We start from the raw sequence: 22,431 nt of genomic DNA on the forward strand, positions 1-22,431 counted from the left end.
TTTCAATAAAATCCATTATTTATACAATATTATTCCATGAAATGTTGACAATATTTAACTTTTTTTTAAATACAAAACCTATTAATTAAAAAAACTTTTTAAAATACCTAAGTTAAACTACTACATTTGACGAGTCTTCAGCCTATTTTGAAATCATATCAAAATTAGGTAGACTGCTATGGTCTTCCGACCATCCCTATTAGTATAGTATATTGATGTTGAGCATAAACTTTAAAAATAGCACCTACTGCAATAATAAAATTAAAATTCCCTTCAAACATTATTAAGCCTACAAAAAGTTGTCCTATTCGGATTAATTTATCGCACAGTCCGGTTGGCAATCTCCGTCGGATTAATCATCTTTCCCATGCTGCTATGTATCCGACGTTGAGAAGAGCCCACTCCGAGCTCGAAGAGTTTTCAGAAGAAGAAAACGATGGATTCTGCAGCTCAGAAACACGTTCTTATGATTTGTGGAGACTACATGGAAGATTATGAGGTAGGATTCGATCAAGCCATTTTATCATATAACTGTCTTTTTGTTTCATAAAAAATAATTTAAAAAAAACTGAACTATGTTCGCAGGTAATGGTACCATTTCAGACCCTTCAAGCCTATGGAATCAAGGTGGATGCTGTTTGCCCCGGGAAAAAAGCTGGCGATAAATGCCCCACTGCTATACTTCAATTCTTTGGTCACCAGGCATGTTTTCTTAACTTATCTCTTTTTGACATTCCTTAAATATGGTCACAGGCTAGAACAATGTTACAATTTACTTTCCCCCTCATATTTGACAATTTATAATACATAAATGATTAACGATCCTCAGGTTCCTTCAAATTCGTTGGAAACTAGGACAGGTGTGATTAGAATTCCATATCTTATATTGTTCTATTTCCCTGTGTTTTAAGGATTTTTAAATTTTGTGATGTGACTTTCGTCGGATGCTAAAATCATAATAGGAAAGGAAAGGTCCTTTTAAGATCAATAATGCTTGCCGCTTTGCACACCTAATTGTGCATAGACTAGATGGTAGCTTATGGAGTCTACTTACCCACCTGACTGTGTTTAGACTATGGAGTGCACATACCCTACCTCATCAGCTTTCAAACTTTTGGCTCCCCTCATTCACTCAAGAAAGAAAGATAAGACGGAAAATGCATTTATAGTGCAATAGTATATCTTATTAGAGAAAGAGAAGAAGAGGAGGCTTTTTTTTTTGGGTAAGATTAAGTTAGCTGACTAGGGACCCCTTGGAAACCAATTTAGCAACCTGTGAAGCTAGGGTAAAGTCCATTTGGAAACAGAGTTTGTACCTCGTGAATGATAGTCTTGGTAAATAAGGGGAGAAAAGGAAGGATCCTTTTAAGTTCCACAATAACTGATGTCCTATGCCCCTAACTGTCCTAAAGTTGCAGGTAGCTTATACCTTGTGGGATGACCCTGCATTTCTGATCTTGCTTAGATTATGGGGGCACATACCATAACACTCGTAGGCTGCAAATTTGTGCCTCCCCTACTCGAGAAAAAGCTCTTCACTGCCAGGCCCACTCATGTGTACCTCGGGTTGAGTAATGCAATGAAATGATTTGAATTACATCCATGAGACTTACCTCTTGAAAAGACCATGAAGGTTATGTCCGCCTCAGACAGCATCAATAAAATAAGAAGCAAATCTTCTTCTAGTGTTTTCTATTAGAAACTCCCTTACATTCTTTATTAGATTGCCTCTTCAAATAAGTATTTATAACTTGGTAGAAGATAGAATCAAGGTTGCAGTTGCACAGACACTATCCCAAAAGAGTTAGAGGGAAAAATAGGGATTCTGATTATGGATCACAGAGTGTGATCCAAAATGTTGATGCAAAAAATTACACACAATCAAAACCAGAAACATCTACAATAGCTATTATGGATTGTGAAAAATTAATACATTAAAATAGGGATCCTGTTAAAGTATGCAAGCTATATGGGACTGCTTTGCAAGCCATAGCCAAGGACTGATCTCAAAGGAAGGAATGCCCATCAGGGTTGCTGTAAGAATGCAGATCAGATCCAAGGGCTTCTGCCAAAGATACAAGCTGGACAGGACTGCTGTCAAGGACATACATGAGGGCCAAGGGCTGTTGTCAGGAATTTCAAAGGAAGAGTAAAAATAAGATACGAAATCTGAAGGAATTGTGGTAGTTTGGGTGAACGTGGATCTTCTCAAGGTCTAGCTCTTCAGTATCATCAAGTTTGGGGTAGATGAATGATTGAATTTTGAGGGTATTTGAAGAGAGGGAAGTAGTCGCCTTTCAATTTGCTATTGGTGTGGAGATGGCATGCATATGTCTTAAAAGAGCATAATAAACTGAGTAGAACAATATAGGTGGATTGAGGATGATGCGCAAGGAAAATCACCAAAATGGAGGGAATAATCCAATAATTGGAAGATTTGTCACATGTAAGATAAACAAGTTTAATCATGGGAATAAGAGTACACATTCCTTAGCAAAGATAAGGTGTAAGATAGGGTATTCTCCATTAGTATTTATTTTGGTTACTATGGAAATCAGTTAGTCCATACATATTTTCTTGTTTAATTTTGGCAAAGAAGCATTCTTTAACTCATACAAGAATTCAAGAAAATGCAGTACACCTTACCTTTGTCCTTGAGGGTGCCATCTTTTTCTTATTGATGCCTCTTCGAATTATCAGCAGAAACAAAGTCCAGCAGAGAGGTCTGCTTTTCCATTTGACAAGCCTTCCAACCAGAAGTAGGTGGCGGTGGGATTCGAACCCCTGATGCTCCGCCTCTGATGCTGGTCATAAAGACCAAATCATTCCGCTTTATAGTAAGCGTGTGAATCTAGCCTTAAGCTCATCTTCGTCTTGATGGCTGTTATACAGCTGCCTCTTCCAATAACCAGCAGAAACAGAGCCCTTTTGCATTTGATAACTATTTCGCTTAGAAGTTTAGTATCTTTTGTATATGATATATGTCTACACAAATACAATAGAGAAAACTGCAATCTTCAACTGCATACTGGGCGTACCCAGCACACTCAATGACTCATTGAGCTGGTAGCAGCAAAAATCTTTGTTGGAAAAAATTGACAACTAAAAAATATAAGATTTTTCAAAAAATGAGGATTTTATCGAGAAAAATTTAGATTTTAAAAAAGATAAAAAAATGACAACAAAAAAAGGAGTAGAAAATGTAGCCTTTTCATCAGTTCTCTCGGTGATGGACCTCCCATCCGGCTCTAAAATCTGGAACAACATCTTAAAATGCAAAAACGCCATTATGGATAACCTCCAATGGCAAATTGGTGATGGGAATAACATAAGATTTTGGGAGGATGTTTGGATTGGAGATAGCCCCTTAAATTTGTATCCTGGCCTAAGTGAATTTACAAACCTTCTGCAAGAGTCACTTTAGCCTTATTGTAAAAGACTACATCTCCCCTCAACAAATATGGAAAAGTATTGCTCTATGCTGCCTAAATCAACCATTCTTAACCCAAAAAGCTCTTGAGCTCCAGATTGAAATTGACAAAATCAGAATTCCACTATTCCCTAGAGCAGATAGTTTCATCTACAAGGACAACAAAGGTGATTTTTTGGTCAAATCTGCTTATATGGCACTGCTGAGGAATTAACTGCCCCGTGGACCCTGGCAGAAGATTTGGAACCCCCACCTGATAACTATAATCAACTTATTTTGATGGACGACTTTACATGGTGAGATCTTTACTCAGGACAATCTGGTCAAAAGAGGATTTCAAATTCCTAATCGGTGTCCTCTTTGTAAAGAGGAGGAAGAATCCATTTTGCACCTTATGCTAAATTGTAAGTCTGCAATTGAAATGTGGACTAAAGTCCTTTAGAAGCTTGAAATTCCATGGGTTAGAAACGGTGAGCTTCAGCATTTAATTGATGAATGGAGAAGCCCTTCCTATAACCTAATAATTGATCAACTCTGGAAACAAATTCCCCCCCATGTCTACTAGAGTCTGTGGAAGGAGAGGAACAACCGAATTTTCAGAGACTCTGATAACTCTCTTGAGTCCTTCTTTATACTTTGTGCAAATCAGTCCTTGAAAATCTTTTTGTCACAACAGGAAAATGTCCACGTCATCCCCCAACTAAGTATGATGAGAGAGTGGGAAAAAATGGGGTTTGCCCAAAGATTTCGCCATCTTTGACAACTCCAAAATAATGGCCAAAAATATTACTAAATGGTCCCCCCCTAATCAAAATTGGTGCAATCTGAACTTTGATGGGGTGGCGAAGCAGGAGAAGGCAGCTGGGGGAGGTCTGATTAGAGGTGCTGAAGGGAAACTGATTGCAGCTTTCTCAAGAAACCTTAATGGCCTCACTAACAATCAGGCAGAATGCATGGCACTCTACTGGGAGATCAAAATTGCCGTTTCTTTGAATATAAAATCCTTGGCCATTGAAGGTGATTCAAAGTTGGTCATAGATGGTGCTGGTGGATTATCTAATGTGGGTTGGAAAATGGTTGATATCATAAATGACATCAACAAACTTCTTTTCGGTCTAGACAATTTCACTATCACCCACATATTTAGAGAGGGGAATAGATGTACTGATTCTATGGCGGCTCTTGGCCTTCATCTGGAAGGTATTAGAGTTTGGAGGAAATGGGAGTCTCTTCTTGGCCGGATTCGAAAACTCCTCATAGAGGAGAGCAATATGCTAGATTGAGGATCAGACTATAATATATAGATAGCAAAATCAGAAAACCAAAAATCAATGCACATAAAGAACACCAGAATACCCTGGGAAAACCTCCCTCTTGTAGGTGAAAAACCCAACAATAATCTCAGATATTATTAGGCAAAATCAGTATAAATCTTTACAAGTCTGCTTCAACACTTGAAGCACTTGACCAGCAGAATATGCACAGTAGAGTGATAGATTCAAAACTAGGTCACAACAGTATTATGGACTTATCTGCAAAACACTTGAATGTTGATCAAGGAAGACAAACACCATTCGCTGATAATGAAGAAGATTCTCAGCCTCTGAATGGACTCGCTGTCTTGGAAGAAGTTCGCTGTCCCTAAGAGATAGTTCGCTGTCCTTACGAGAGAATTCGCTGTCCTAAGAAGATATTTGCTGACTGTAGATGCTATTTGCTGATCACTGCTGAATGAATGTATTCTCTGATAGTTTCTGAAGGAGACTGTTGTGTGGAATGAATGTATCATAAGCATGAATGATGCTTTGTATATATATGTGACATAGCCTCCCAATTTACCTAGGTCGGCTTTATTGTTTTGGCGCCAAGAATAGGATTAGACCTATAGATTACAAGTTACATTCATATTGGTCCTGTCCAATACAATTACAAGTTACATATAGGTGTTGCTTAATGACAAGTTACATATGACGCCCAATTAGGGCCAGACTTACGTAAAGTCAAATTGAATCAATAATAAGCCTAAGGCCGACAGGCCAGTTAATTGCCAAGAGTACTAGGTCGGCCCTAGAAGGGATCCGACCTAGCTACAAACATCAACACTCCCCCTTAGCTAGGGAGGAGACCTTCTCAAGATCCGAGATACATGGCTGCTCCCATGAAAGATGCAAATGAACACCATCACCATGGCTACTCCTATGAATGGAATTACAAACGAACACAACCACCATGGCTACTCCCAGAGGGTGGGTCCATTATGGCTACTCCCATGAATGGAAACCAAATCACGTTCACCATAGCTACTCCCAGAGGGTGAACAAAAACAAGTGCTATGACATCCACCATGCCTACTCGCAGAGGGTGGAAGAGGGCTTTCACCTCAAACTTCTCCCAGAGAAGAGTGCATTACCACCATGCCTACTCACAGAGGGTGGAACAAGGGCTTTCACCGTAAACTTCTCTCGCAAAGAAGAATGCATTAACAAGAGATTGCACCTCAAACTTCTCCCTCATAGAGAAGAACTCATTAACAAGGGATTGCAACTCGAACTTCTCTCTCATAGAGAAGAACTCATTAACAAGGGCTTTCACCTCAAATCTCTCCATCACAGAGAAAAATGCATTAACCAAATCTTCATGATGACGTGGCTCCCTCTGAAGCTGAAAATGTCAGGCTCCCTTTGAAGCTGAAATGTCGGGCTCCCTTTGAAGCTGAAAAAAATGACATTTCCTCCTTTTAGAATAAGAACCCTTTTGAGTTGACATTTGACCTTGGCTCCTCCTGAGGTGTCCCTATGTCAACTTCCACAGAAGAAGCTAGAGGAGTAGACCTAGATTTGCACTCTCGAGCAATGTGGCCATACTTGTCACACCTAAAACATTGAATGTAAGATAAGTCCCTTTTCGGAGCAGAATTTGGACCTCTGTCACTATCCCTCTTTCTTCTTTTGCCTCTTTCCATAGAAGTGTGTGTAGCAAGGACTTGATTTTCCACATCATAATGACTATGCTTAATTCCTCTTGATATCAACCTCAACTCTTCTTGAATTGGAGTTTCTATTCTTGATCTTCAGGCTCAGGCTGATCTTTTCCTTCTACAAACTGAAGTAGATCATTCTCTTCAAGTGCAATAAGGACTCTAACCTTCCACGAGGTGAAGTTCAAAGCTCCGTCAAGTCTATCTTCAAACTTCAAACCAATCACCATCTTCAATGCTGGAAATGGCGTGAAGAAGGAGCGCTGCTATCACAAAGTCTGATCACAATTGAATCAACCTTAGCTTTGATACCATGTTAGATTGAGGATCAGACTGTAACATATAGATAGCAAAATCAAAAACCAAAAATCAATGCACATAAAGAACACCAAAATACCTTGGGAAAACCTTCCTCTTGGAGGTGAAAAACCCAACAATAATCTCAGATCTTATTAGGAAAAATCAGTATAAATCTTTACAGGTCTGCTTCAACACTTGAAGCACTTGACCAGCAGAATATGCACAGTAGAGTGATAGATTCAAAACTAGGGCACAATAGTATTACGGACTCATCTGCAAAACACTTGAATGTTGATCAAGGAAGACAAACACCATTCGTTGATAATGAAGAAGATTCACAGCCTCTGAATGGACTCGCTGTCTTGGAAGAAGTTCGCTGTCCCTAAGAGATAGTTCGCTGTCCTTAGGAGAGAATTCGCTGTCCTAAGAAGATATTTGCTGACTGTAGATGCTATTTGCTGATCACTGCTGAATAATGTATTCTCTGATTGTTGCTGAAGGAGATCGATGTGTGGAATGAATGTATCATAAGCATGAATGATGCTTTGTATATATATGTGACATAGCCTCCTAATTTACCTAGGTCGGCTTTATTGTTTTGGCGCCAAGAATAGGATCAGACCTATAGATTACAAGTTACATTCATATAGGTCTTGTCCAATACAATTACAAGTTACATATAGGTGTTGCTTAATGACAAGTTACATATGACGCCCAATTAGGGCCAGACTTACACAAAGTCAAGTTGAATCAATAATAAGCCTAAGGCCGACAAGCCACTTAATTGCCAAGAGTACTAGGTCAGCCCTAGAAGGGATCCGACCTAGCTACAAACATCAACACAACACTGCTTCCTAATTATGATGCAATCCAAAAATTTTTGTCTTCTCTCTATCTTTCTCCTGCTTCTTGGCCTTTCCTGTGACCGAGAAAGCTCCAGTGTTTCAACTCGAAGTCTGAGTTTGATGAGGGTGGCACAATTTTTAAATCCCTTCACTAGGCAAGCGGGTAAAAGCAAAAGGATGGACGGCGTGGCAATAAATTCAAATCTCATGACTAAGCAAGATAAAGATGATAGGTGGGAGGAGGACATGGCAATGAATCCTAATAATTGTAGGTTGCGCCCAACGAATCATGATAAGCTTCGTAACCATGAGCTCGTTCCAATTATAGGATGACATCAGCATATTGATACTACAAAAAGATAATTGGTCATCCGAATGGTGATAAGATTTTGCAAGATCGGGCACATTTAATCGCCTTCAGTCTTTTGAAAGGATTAACCTTTTGGCACATGTGGAGTGTTACCGCGAGGAATGGAAAAATCAATTGCTTGTGCATTGTCGTGATGGCCTCGTTAACCACACACCTTTTACAAGTTTTGTAAAAGGTAATTTCCTTTCCGAAAAGAAAAGTGAGAGCAATAATTTTTCTAATTGTGAGAAGTTAACTTCTACTAAAGGTGACAATATGGGTGGTGAAAGAGTGACGATGAAACCAGACAAGCATGAAGAATTCATGTCCAAGGAAGCGGTTTGGCACATATGTAAAGAGGGTGGGGTTGCCCAGTTCATTGAATCAATGAATGGGCATGATGCAATCCTCTCCATTCAATTTGCCTCTTTCTAGACGAAACACAGAGTGACTATCAGAGGGATTTCCTTCAAGATCAATGAGGATGTTATTACTAAGGCGATAGGGCTATCCACGAAGGGAAGGAAGTGGAAAAAAACTAGTAGGTTTACAGACACTAAGAGCCTAAACTAGTTCTTCAGAGAACAAGAGAACTCGGTCAAGCGTCATGGTGGATTTGATAGGGAGGAGCTATCGGACCCATGGGATTAGGTATGTCTCATGATTCATGAAATACTTTACACTGGAGGGAAGGTTTAAAGTTTTCTACTACTATCATTTCCGTATGCTTAACTACTTCTGTAACAACTCTAGAATTTCCTTCCCTTTCTTCCTCCTCCACTCCCTAGAAAATGCTATTCTGGAGGAAGTAGATTGTGCCAAATCCGAGGGCAAAAAGCCCATTCCTATCCACCAAAGCCTCATCTTTCGCCTTTATTGCTTCCACTTAGCTCTTTGGCCTCCACACCTTATTGTTGTTCATGAAGCGGCTATTTCACTTGCCTCCTCCTTAAATGTTATAGATATCCCAGGCCCTAGTCGAAAGAAAGGAATAAGGAGACCAAAACTTTGCTCCCAACAGAGATAGCCTCAAACCCTGACTCACAAAACCCTTGATTCTGGCACTACGACGAAGACAAAGAAAACCCCCCTGCTAACTTGGAGAATTCCAAGTCCAAAAAACCAAAGTCATTTTGCAGGAGGTGGACTTGGAGGAGGATATGGCGGAAGATACTAGTACCCCTAGGCACTTCAATAGACTTGCCTCTAGGTAGCGCTCGGGGGGTAGGAAAAGAATCATCGACAATTCGGGCTCCAAAGTGGACGGGGATCACGATATTGAAGAAATTGTCAAGGAATGTCAAAAGGTCCTGGCGAATAAGGTGGAGGAAGGGTGACGAGGATTCTGGTACCGCCAACAATTCAACCCACATCTTGGATTCTACTAATGTTGGACCTATCGATCTCACTCAGGAGATGATGCCTAATGAGGAAGATGAAGCGGTCAAAGCTCCAGAAGGGACCTGTCGAAAAGCTCAGGAAGGGACCTGTTCTAAGTGCTCGGAGTTGAAAGCCGAACTGATCAAAACAAATGAGAGGCTGACTGACTTGGAAAGAAAAATGGGCTCGTTCTCCAGATTCGGGCTCATAGTCATGCACAGTTTTGCCACCACGCTTTGCCTGTTGCATCAGGACTTGGTGGGCCAGAAGGGCAAGGACGATGAAAGTTGCAGGGAACTTTACAAGTTCTTGATAGAAGACTGGGCGAATGTCTTTCAGCAAGCTGGATGCAAAATCCACAGGAACCGTTAGGGCTTCGTCCCGATTTTAGTTCTTTTTGCTTTATGCCATTTTGGTTGGGGTTTTCAAAACTCTTTATAACTACTACAGTAGTTTAGTTTGTGTTTTTAAGACTGTTATTTTGAACCTCTTGGATGTCTATTATTGTTAATTTTCTCTGCTATTGGTGTGTTTGTTTACTGGTAGTCTGGATTTAATATGCTGATACTAGAGTTTTGTTTTGCAGCCATTGGGCTTTTGCATCTTTGGGCCAGCACCCAGTTTTTGCTGCTTTTAATATCGAAAACATGTAGCCTTTTAAATTTAAAGGCATCTCGATAGCATAGAGATGTGGAGAGCAAATAAAATTGAGAGTTTAGCTTATTAATTATAGAATATAAATTTTTGTTATTAATGCTCATATCACCAATTACATTGCATTGCACAATGCTAGTGCATAAATAATAACTATATGCTAATAGTTTTCAAATTTTCAATTGCAATCTATTTTGTACCAAGTCAACCTACAAGCTAAGTACAAAGTTTGAAAGAAAAACATAGCTACTAACTTTTGGTCATACAAAGAGAGCCCCATTATGATGGGGTGGATGGAGCAGATGTAATGTCCCTACTTTGAAATATAATTTAATAATAATAATAATAAAATTAAATTACAAAAGAATAAAAATAAAATTAAAATATAAAAGATGAGGCCTTGACGCCAAAAGCTAACAAGGCCGACATAAATGGTTAAAGGATGCTAGAGGCACATATATATGCGAAGTCAATGTCATTGTAATTACACACAATCAGTGATTACATTCCTATTCGGCATTCTACAGCAAATTACTTCTGTGATCTGCGAATCATCTTCTAAGTCAGCAAAACATATTCCTAAGTCAGTGAAGCACATTCAGAGGTCAGCGAATCATATACAAAGGACAGCAAACGGTTCCTTCTGACAGCGAACATCATCTTGAAGACAACGAAAATCATTTGAGGGCAACGAACTGTAATGTCCCTACTTTGAAATATAATTTAATAATAAATAATAATAATAAAAAAAAATACAAACGAATAAATATAAAAATTAAATTAAAATATAAGAGAATATAATTAGACATAATTAAAATTTGATTAAAGTTAATGAATGGTCAAAAGGCATGAAATGATAAGTTGTGACTCCCTTAAACGTGAGATATAAAAGGGAGAAGAGAAACTCATTTGAGGGGGGGAGAATTTGGAAAATGAGAAGTGCAGATCTGATTTAAATAAGAAATGCAGATCTGATTGTGGAAGGTTGTGTCCGTTCAAAGGGCAGAAAGAATGAAGAGTTGCACTCTTTCAAAGGGTGCTGATGGTGAAAGGGTGTGTCTCTTGCCGAAGGACATACATGATGAAGAGGTGTGACCTCTCCCTCACATTGAGAGATATAAAGGGAAGGAATCAAAAGCATCTAGTGACATCACCATTGATGAGATGAGATCAGAACTGTTATTGAGTTACAGGCAGTAACATTTGTGTTCTTGGTAGTATGCATGGGATGTGCTAAATATGTATGCTTAATATATGAAGCCTGATAATGTTGTTATACAAAATTTAGTATATTGACTGCAATATGTATGACAGTCATACTTAATTTCATATATATTATGAACACATGAGAAGTTAGTATACTTATAGTCTAAATCATGTTATTACTGTCAGTATTTAAGAAGATGGGAATGAGATGTTCCAAAGAGGGGCAGTCTAAATCCAAGCAATGGGTTAAGTCCCAAGATAGGGTGGGGATCAGCGACCCATAAGCCTTGAGGGTATAGACCCAAGATAGGTAAGGGCTTGCATCTGTAAACTTTGAGGGAACCTATTGTATTTGGGAACATACATAGACCGTTCTCCCTTAAAACTGAAGTAGTAGCAGGGTTTGATAACTATATTAAGAACTATGAATAATGAAATTAATCATCTAATGAAAAAAAAAAATAAGAACTTGTTAATAACTAATTGAAGAATAACAATCAATTTTAGTATATTGAAATAGATCAAGTAGGGGACATTACAACAGAACAAACTCAAAAAATTCAATTGAATCACAAACATGAATTATTAAACACACAAAAAATATGAACACGGAAATTAATGTGCTGCAACACCAAAATATAATTTTATTGCCTACAAAAATTGAGTAACATTTGCCTCTTTTAAAGAGGAATTTGGGAGCATATAGAAATTTCTGGAAAGAATCATAACATACAGTCTTTTGTATGACTGATGGAATTAACTGCCGTTTCAACGGTGGAATTGGTGGTAGACTGAAGTTAGCCAGTGGTTGCATGGTGGTAGAAGTTTTTAGCATGCGGGAGAAATTACTACATTCTAACACTCCCCCTTAATTTCGACCACAAATGCTACTGCATGTACAATTCCTTGACTGTTGTCTTCTTTTGTCTCATTCTTTGTCTTTAGACTTTCTTGAACCTTCTTTTGCTTGACAGCTTCAAAACAACTCTTGATCTTCAGATCTTTCCTTTCTTTTTGCTTCTTTTAACTGCTACGACAGTCCTTCAAACCTTCAAAACTTCAATTTGAATCTTCTTGCAAACTCCCTATTTGTAGGCGTCTTGCTAGACAATATTTTCCTTTGACCTGAACATTCAAACCTTTGATGATCGTTCACATTCACATATGAAATTTTATACTTGAACAAATTTTTGAACATACCTGTAGTAGTTTGCCAACTAGATCCATAAGTCCATCCACAATCCATTTTCAGGCATTCATTCTTTAACTCTTTGTACTAACCATTCTTATCACAATGATTTTTCAATCCAGAAATATTGCATGGATGGAGATCCCAACGTCTATCCTTCGTATGTCCTTTCCTGTTACAATGTGAACACTGAATACATTGCCTTCCTTGATCTGATTTGCTTGTACCTGGAACACTTGTATCATTCTTTCCTTTACCTATGACATACCTGCGACCTTCATATTTGGGCCTCATTATTGTTTCAATAGGTTTTCTCATTCCTTGTTCATGCTTGCCTAAGCCTTTACCTTTATATCCCATTTCTTTCATGATCTTCAAACCAACATTCATTTCATTGCCATTACATCTAACAATATTATCATCAAAACAACTAGAAGCTTTTGTATTAACAACATTACCATCTTACCATGACAATCTTTATCACTAACATCTTCAACAAAGTTACACTTATCAAAAGGGAAACACAAATGTGCTACATGAAATATCACATACCAATGCCTTAGACTTCAAACATCCGTTCTCATCTTTCAATGTTTTGATTTCCTACAATTGTAAATTATTTTATTCTTCTAATCTCTTAACATTTTCTTCCATATCTGCATTCTTTTTCTTAACCTCATCAAACAACTTTAACTTTTTCTCTAACTCTTTATTCTTCTCATCAAATTTAATCAATTCCTTTATCTGCAAAATATGTTCTTTCAACCACTTTAATTTTTCCTCTAGATCTTCAATTTTCTCTTTATAATCACTAATTTCATTTGAAATGTTATATTTTTCTGCTTATATCTGTACTTTACTTTACTTTTCTTCACTTCTATTAATTCTTCTTTTAAAAGATCTATCTCGGAAATTAGATTTATATTTTCCTTCAACACTCTTTTGCCTAATTTTCCCATTGAAATTCACAAATTTTAACTCACCTTGTATACTTGTTTAACTTTCTTTGATTCTGCAATCTTTCTATACCTGATTCGTCCTCCTTATAGATCCCTTGACTGTCTTCCTTGTCTTTTACTGAGGTGTCACCAATGATCTCCTTTCTTTTCTCTAACTATTCAATTGCCTTCATACTCTTCTATTCTCAAATGATGGTCTGGTCTTGACTAGCAATCTTTCTTCAGCAATATTGTATGATCTGGCAGCATTGATAAAAAAACTGTGATCTACTTCTTTAAGGCTTCCTCCAATTGTATTCTTGAAAACTTTGACGAACTTCTTAACTGCTTTGATCTTGGCTTGAATGACAGCTCCAACATCTCCAATTAGTGACCTTTTCTAAGGCGTCTCAAACTCCTCAAAACAAAATTCTTCACAGATTTGCAATCCTTCTGATTGTAGAGGGGCTTTAGACTCATCAATAAACAACTTTCTAATGACTGCGGCATTCTTCCTGAGAATTCAATTCTAGAATCTGGAACTTATTTTTCTTGGCTTTATTAGTGACCTTCTTTTGGATGGGCAGCGACTTCTCTCACAACTCCAAAACTAGCAATGGGTGGATCTTTAATGACTTTGATAATTTCTTTGCTTTCACCAACTTCCAGCGAACACCATAGACCTGATCCAACAGTCTCATGCCCAAGATCTATTCTCATGTTCTGATACGACACTGATGGGGTGGATGGAGCAGAACAAACACAGAAAATTAAATTGAAACACACACAGGAATTATAAAACACACAGAAAATATGAACACAGAAATTAATGTGCTGCAGCACCAAAATATAATTTTATTGCTTGCAAATATTGAGTTACATTTGCCTCTTTTAAAGAGGAATTCAAGAGCATATATAAATTTCTGGAAAGAATCATAACTTACAGTCTTTTGCATGACTGATGGAATTAACTGTTGTTTCAATGGTGGAACTGGTGGCAGACTGAAGTTAGCCGGTGGTTGCACGGTGGCAGAAGTTTCCAGCATGCGGGAGAAATTACTACATTCTAACTCATTAGAGGTTTGTAGGTCCTAATGATGAAACTCATGTTTGAGCCTCTCTTGCATCGGTCAACCACATCACTACCATATTTGTGCCTCATTAAGGAGATCATAAACATCACCATTGTCAAGGACATGATCAGTTGCAAACTACCTAGAATCTGGATCAATCTTGTTAAGGTCAATTGGCTGGTCCTCCTCACTAGTACCTAATTTTGTTCACAGAGAAATTTGATTTAGGAATTGAAAGTGAAGAAAACTATGATTACAATTTATAATTATTATTAAAAGGGTTTAAACTCTAAACTTTAGCTTTCATTAGCTTCAAGTGGAGGTCATGGTGAGTGAACATCAAGTCATTCATTTGTTCTTGTGTTAAATGGTTGTGTTTCTTGGAATGTATTGTTAAAAAACACTTCAAGTACACTCACAAGGATATGAACCACATGGCTGTCTTAAAATGCACATTGCCATCTTTGAAGATAATTGACTTCTTGGCCACAAAAATCCCACCATTACACTAAAAAATACAAATTATTTTGAGAAGACATCATTTAAGATCTACTATTAGCTTAACACCTTTATTTTACATGTCCACAATAAAGGGAGAATGGCAAGAGTTTATGGAGCTTACTTGATTTGAGGACCTTTGTGCTTTGAGTGACAACCATACTTGAGAAAAATTTCCTTTCTTACTTGTATTTTGGTAGCTTTGCCATAATGATATGCAATTTTTTTGGGGTAGGAGACATTTTCTCCATGTACATGAGTAGATTGTGTGTGACCTCAACATCATCTTTGAATTAAGGACTATAGAGCAACATTGAATTTAGATAGTATCCAATGATATGAAGAGTGGATTGCATCTATCAATCCTATCTACTATCAGTTATATCCTACAATGGTATATATTCGTACTTGTTATTTTCCATCCTACCTCTCATCACCTCCTTGGCTCTATCCATTGCCTCATTTAAATAGCCGATGGAGGATTCTTTCCCTCCTCTAGTTGTAAAACTTTTTCTAGAGGTTTTTAAAAATTCGACAAGCTATTCAACCGCATCCCAAAAAAGCATAGGAAAAATGCACTTTGCCACTAATTTGCCATTTGTTTGATTTGTGAAGTGAGACTCCATCCACTCACTTGAAATGAACATTTGGCTCTACCAAGGAGTTTGCAATGCAAGGAAGTGCTTAACAAATCTTGTCACCCCTAGTCAAACTAGCTCCTTGCCCTCTGTGAAGAAGCACATCATACACAACACCCTCATGTGATCGTAGATGAACTTGTAAGAATGTGAGCCTTTGCAATGCTTCTTAATCTATTTACATAGATGAACTTGGTAATAATGTGAGCCTTTTGCAATACTTCTTAATCTATTCATGTTTTCCAATGTCTTATAAGGTTAGATCAAGGTAGTGTGCTGTAAATGAGCTTAAAAAACATAGTAGGATACTTGTCCATAAGGAGTCTCCCAACAACACAAGAAACAAGATTGTCTATAATAAATTGAACTACATTTGATGGCCTTATATCCATGAACACCTTGTCAAACAACTTAGAGTAGTATACTCACAGATTTGATCCTATTTGATACATCAACATATTTCTAAAAGATCTTGCCAATATCCCTAGGAACTTGATGAGTGTTCCATTCCTTCTATTTGTCTATCCATTTGACATTATGTTGCATCCAAACTTTGCTAACTGATGTTCATTAACAATATCCTCAACATCTTGTATTGCATAATTGAGTATATTGACCCTCAATATCTCATGGGAACTAAAGCCATAGATTAAAGAAACCTTGAGGGTCTACATTGCCTCCTTCCTATGCACGAAAAAGTTCTCTCTGATGAAACTCTATTATACATCAGTTTACTGTTGCACTGTACAAGAGCCTCTGTTAAATTCTGCGCTAAACCGACAAACCTTATTCTTTTGACACTAACAACATTCAACACTTGACTTTCACTCAAGATTTAATTACACACTTTTAATACTGTGCAAACGTGGAAGATATCTATCTACCTTGCTTGTCTCTAGGACATTAAGCTGTAGGATGTTTGTGCATTCTACATTTTTTGTTGAAAATTGGCAGATCTGTAGAACTGATAGTGAGTTTACAAAATGATAACAGAAGGGGAGGTTTTTTATGCACCATAAATGATAAGGTATTTATGTTGAGTTTCATTACTTTCAAAAGTTATTTGCATAGATATTGGATAGGATTTGTGCTACCTATTAGGCTTTAAATTTTGAATATCAGCTCTAAATAAGGCACTGATAAATATGAATATCTGATCCAAACTAGGCTCTGCTTATTGTGTATTGCAGACTTATTCAGAGCTACGAGGTCACAATTTTGAATTGACAGCAACATTTGATTATATTGATGTAAAGATGTACGATGGGTTGGTGATTCCTGGAGGACGGGCACCTGAGTACCTAGCTCTAAATGAATCTGTTCTTGAACTGGTTAAGCATTTTTTTGATTCAAACAAACCCATTGCTGCTATCTGTCATGGGCAATTGATTCTTGCTGCTGCAGGTGTGTTAAAAGAGAAAATGTGTACGGCATATCCTGCTGTAAAGCCTGTTGTTGTTGCTGCAGGGGGGATATGGAAAGAACCAGAGGCATTATCAGCATGCTGCATTGATGGTAATTTGATCACCAGTACAGCTTGGCACGGACACCCTGAATATATAAGCCTTTTCTTGAAGTCACTGGGAGGAAAGGTTACTGGCACAGGGAAACGTGTTCTTTTTCTCTGTGGGGTAGGCATTTGCTTCTTTGATTGTTTATATTAGTCCGTGAGCATGGAAATTAATTTTTTCTGTTTTGCAAAACTTAGAACCTTGTGATCTCTTTTAGATTTTGATTTGTTTTTTCTCCTCCGGCTGGCCAATCTGTATGGATATATTAGAGCCCAAGTGCAACATATTTGTCTATTGAATGAATCTCTGGTCCATTGATCTCTTCTTGACACTTTTATAATCATGTTCTCCTTTTTTATGTAGGACTACATGGAAGATTATGAAATTATTGTTCCATTCCAAGTTTTGCAATCTTTAGGCTGCAATGTTGATGCTGTTTGCCCAGGCAAGAATGTTGGGGACACATGCCTAACTGCTATCCATGATTTTGAAGGTGACCAAACATATAGTGAAAAACCAGGCCATAAATTCACTCTCAATGCTAATTTCGAAGATGTCAAGGTTGAAGACTTCGATGCTTTGGTAATTCCTGGAGGTCGTGCTCCTGAATATCTTGCATTAAATGACAAGGTTTTATCCATTGTAAAGCTATTTGCAGAAAGTAAAAAACCAATTGCCTCAATTTGTCATGGGCAGCAGATACTAGCAGCAGCAAACATACTCAAGGTAAGTTTTTTTTGCATAAAATGGCAACTTTACTTATACCATGATTCAATGTTATGAATACATGTGCTTGGAAAGTGTATTATTTCATGTACGAGTTGAAATGTTGTTTCACAGGGAAAAAGGTGTACAGCATACCCGGCAGTAAAACTTAATGTATTGCTTGCTGGTGCTGAATGGATGGAGCCAGAACCAATAACTAAATGCTTTACAGATGAGAACCTAGTGACAGCAGCAGCTTGGCCTGCACATCCTGAATTTATCTCCCACATTATGGTATTGTTAGGAGTTAGTGTATCATTTTGAACTGATGGTCATGTTACCTAAGAACTAATTGTACTTTGTATGTGCAAAAATTCTTTGTTGTATGGACCTGCTGAGTGTAATATGTAATAGAACTCTCTATTAATATACATCAGTGTAATTGGGACACACATTTCCTGACTCTTGGGAATGTCCTTATCTCAAATATTCTTGAATACTGCAAGTTGCAGGTACTTAAAAGGATATTGAGAAAAATGAATAACATATTCTCTTTGAGCTTGGGGAAATCTTGTGTGAATTCATGAATTGCTTTAACTTAGTGTGAAGTCCACGAACCTGGTGCTGCTCAGTGCAAAATAAGATGCCGCAACAAATAAACAAAAGTAACTGTTTCCTTAAGAATACATGGCACTAAATGATGTTGCTCAAGAAAGAAATGTCTCAGTAAAATTACGCATCTGACATCGAATTAAAAATGTTCAATAGGTAGAAGACTTTCACCAGCTCCTTATTCATAGTTCTAGAATCAACAAATAGAATTCAAAGTAAACCCCCAAATATTTTACTACTCTAATAGGTATATTATTTATGTTTTATGTAGGTATATTATTTATGCTTTAAATTGCTATTGGTCTAGAAACTTACCATTAATGTTTAATAGGGGGCCTCACTGTGGTAGCTCATTTTTTTTAATCAAATCCTCCTTCTATCAGATTTATGTTGGTGTCAAATCTACCCTTCTTTGTGTCTTCTTATAATATTTTGATTAGGGTTTGAGGATCCATAGTGATATGTGTTTGATCCTATCTGCCCACCCTTGGATATTTCATCATCATGGATCCTCATAGGTCATTTTCTCCACCTGATTTACATCCATATATTTATGATTTTGACATTTTCCTAGCTTTTGTGGCCTTTTCTATTTCAATCTTCAACCCTCTTAATAAGGACGTCTTTCTATGAAGGTGGTGTTCTATCATATACTTGCACTTTGCTCCTTTGTTAAGTTGGTTAGTGCCTATCCTTTTTTTTAAAGATTCATTCATCTCACTTGTCCATGACCTTTATGTTGATCATATTTCTCCTATGGCTTGTGATAGTGATGAGCATGCGTATGGTGCAGTTTTACCTTATGATGATTTTATATTATGTCATGGATATGAATGATGTACCTTCTTTACGTACACATGACCTTGTTGCACCTCATGATTTGTCTCTTACATGTTACAATAGCATATCCATCCCCATCAATTCATGTTCTTTAGAGGAGTTATATTGTTTCACGATGACGTGTCTTGTGATAACTATTATTTTGTATTTCATGTGAGCCCTATGGATACCAATAGACATTCTTTTACCTAATGATATCTCCCATCATGATAGCATACATTGTGACAATAGCTCCTCAGTTTTTCCAATAGAGAGAAAGAGAGTGATAAGGCGGGAGGAAGGGAGAGGTAGCGAGGGAGTGATTGATATATATATATATATATATATATATATATAGAGAGAGAGAGAGAGAGAGAGAGAGAGAGAGAGAGAGAGAGAGAGAGAGAGAGAGAGAGAGAGAGAGAGAGAGAGACGTTGTTGTGGAGAGGTGTGTTCATCTCTCTTTTGGTGGGTACCTAATATGGCCTATTAGCCAAGACCCATCTTGCATTATTAGCTTGAGTCTACATTCCCCTAAGTTGCACTTAATAGGGGGTGTTGGTGTAATTAATTTATTTTATTTATCTCCTAAGATATAATTACACTTTATTTAAGATTACTTAGGGAATTGAATAGGAGTAGTCGAAGCATTTCCACTTTAGGTGGACTTATCCTTTCTTAGGATGCATAGTTATTTGTGTTGGGTGGTTGAGTTCTAACTAACTCCTACCTACCCTTGCATTTCAATGAGCCACATGTCATTATTGTGTGCTCTCATTCCCTTTTGCCTTACCAAAATAAGTAGGCTTATAGACATTGTTTATTCATCCAGCTATTTGCATCTTGATGAGAATATGGTTTGTTCTTGTCTCTATTGTTCTCTCCCTCGCTGCCTCTCCCCTCTCTATATCTCTCAATCACTCCCTCACTACCTCTCCCTTCCTCCCTCCTTATCACTCTCTTTCTCTCTACTTGAAAAACTAAGGAGCTATTGTCACAATGTATGCTATCATGATGGGAGATATCATTAAGTAAAAGAATGTGTATTGGTATCCATAGGGCTCACATGAAATACAAAATAATAGTCATCACATGACACGTCATCGTGAAACAATGTAACTCCTCTAAAGAACATGAATTGATGGGGATGGATATGCTATTTTAACATGTAAGAGACAAATCATGAGGTGCAACAATGTCATGTTTAAGTAAATAAGGTACATCATTCATATCCATGACACAATATTACATCATCACAAGGTAAAATTGCACCATGCACATGCTCATCACTATCACAAGCCATAGGAGAAATAGGATCAACATGAAGGTCATGGACAAGTGAGATGAATGAATCTTATAAAAAAAGATATGCACTAACCAACTTAACAAAGGAGTAAAGTGCAAGTATATGATAGAACACCACCTTCATAGAAAGACGTCCTTATTAAAAGGGTTGAAGATTTAAATAGAAAAAGGCACAAAAGCTAGGAACATGTCAAAATCATAAATATATGGATGTAAATCAGGTGGAGAAAATGACCTATGAGGATCCATGATGATGAAATATCCAAGGGCGGGTAGATAGGATCAAACAGATATATCGCTATGGATGCTCAAAGGAGAAAACCTAGTGGGAAACCCCCACCCCCCTTCAAAAGAGAGATGAACACACAAAATAACTCTCAAAGAAGAATGAGAAGGACAAAACCTCGAGTGAGGAAAAAGGACTCCCCATAAGAGAGAATGGAGAAGTCAACTGACCTGCCTTGATGAAATATCTTACACCCCCAAGAGAGCTCACAAGTGATGAAACTCACTCTCTGTGAAGGGTTTGGCGAAGATGTCTACAACCTACTATGATGTAGGAAAATACCGCAAATCAATACCTACTATGTTGTAGGACAATACTTGCTCCTACATTAGCTCCCTGATGTAATGCATATAGATCTCGATGTGTTTAGTCCGTTGATGGTCAATCGGGCTCTTCGAGATTTGAATGACACTCTAATTGTCACAATGAAGGACTGTAGGTCATGGAGGGTGAAGCCAAACTTAGATAGAATATTCTGAAGCCAAATAGCCTCAGTAGCTGCATTGATAGACCCTCGATACTCAACCTTAGTTGAAGAGAGAGAGAGAAATATCATGTTGTTTCTTACTCTAGCAACAAATGGGGCCAAAACCAAGATGAAAGTTGTAGCCTGAAGTGAACTTATGATCATCAAGATCGCTAGCCCAATCAGAGTTTGTATACCCAACCAAGTCAAGTCATGTACCTGTTGCATAGTAAATCTCAAAGTGATGTGTACTCTACATGTAATGCAAGATGCATTTGGTAGTGTTCCAATGAAGCTCATGTGGTTCCTACATAAAGCATGAAACCAAGCCAATCACAAAGGAAATATCAAGGTGTATGTGAGCCAAGTAGATGAGACTCCCAAAAACGTTGATGATACAAAGTGGCATCAACATGTGGAGTGGAACACTTAGCCTCAAGCTTGACTCCTGAAAGAAAGGGAGTCTATGTAGGCTTACAATCAACCATGTGGAATTGAGCTAGAAGATCAAGAGCATAATTGGGTTGAGCAAGAGTGATCCCAAAATAAAACCCTGATATCTTAATCCAAAGAAAGTAGTGCAAAAGGTCCAAGTCATTCATAGCAAATCTCTCATGCAAAGAAGATTTGACACTGCCAATGATGGATGAGGTACTCCCTATAATGATCAAGTCATCAACATAGAGCACAAGTAGCAACTAAGAGTCATCCTATCACAAAATGTAGGCATTCATATTTAAATGACATCTGGTGAATCTTGCTAACAGAAGAAGGGAATCCATCTTGGCATACCAAGCCCTAAGAGCTTGCTTGAGGCCATATCTACAGACTTCCTTGGTCTGCAAACCAAAGAAGAGTCCTCAATGAATCCTTGTGACTACTCCATGTAAATCTCCTCCTAAAGATCCTTGTGAAGAAAGGCACTCTTCACATCCATCTAATGTACAACCCAACTATGAGCTGGAGGATGAATGCAAAATGCAAGATGGGTGCAATTCTGTGAGTGTGTGAATTCCATTACTGCCATTCAATTTCACAAAGTTAGGCTACCTCTCTCTAACAATGTTTTGTTTCTTGTGAAGTGTTGTCCCATCTATCACACTCATAGGAACACCACCAAAATATTAGTCCATGTTAGTACCAATAATCAAAATCAAAATAAAAGACTCCTCAAAACATTTCTTCCTGTCCAAATAAGATACACTTATCTCAATGCTTAAACAAACAAAACATTTTTGTATGTTTCTATT

The 22,431-nt window shown here is 37.7% G+C and overlaps 1 protein-coding gene across 1 annotated transcript; it reads left to right on the top strand.

Annotated features, from left to right (window-relative positions):
* Positions 1-303: 303 nt before the first annotated feature.
* Positions 304-18,261, top strand: LOC131069711 (protein DJ-1 homolog D-like). The gene is made up of 5 exons (XM_058005244.2): positions 304-499; positions 586-702; positions 16,668-17,108; positions 17,352-17,714; positions 17,829-18,261. The coding sequence occupies exons 1-5, from the start codon at positions 437-439 to the stop codon at positions 18,015-18,017; spliced, it is 1,173 nt and encodes a 390-aa protein (XP_057861227.2). The 5' UTR covers positions 304-436; the 3' UTR covers positions 18,018-18,261.
* Positions 18,262-22,431: the final 4,170 nt, after the last annotated feature.

This window comes from Cryptomeria japonica, chromosome 11 (assembly GCF_030272615.1).
Source record: "Cryptomeria japonica chromosome 11, Sugi_1.0, whole genome shotgun sequence".
Taxonomy (NCBI): domain Eukaryota; kingdom Viridiplantae; phylum Streptophyta; class Pinopsida; order Cupressales; family Cupressaceae; genus Cryptomeria; species Cryptomeria japonica.

Bases quoted from the DNA above. Each gene is read 5' to 3' on its own strand.
- LOC131069711 (XM_058005244.2), top strand. From the start codon at position 437: ATGGATTCTGCAGCTCAGAAACACGTTCTTATGATTTGTGGAGACTAC. The intron at 17,109-17,351 runs GTAGGCATTTGC...TTTTTTATGTAG, and splicing joins GTGTTCTTTTTCTCTGTGGG to GACTACATGGAAGATTATGA. The intron at 17,715-17,828 runs GTAAGTTTTTTT...GTTGTTTCACAG, and splicing joins CAGCAGCAAACATACTCAAG to GGAAAAAGGTGTACAGCATA.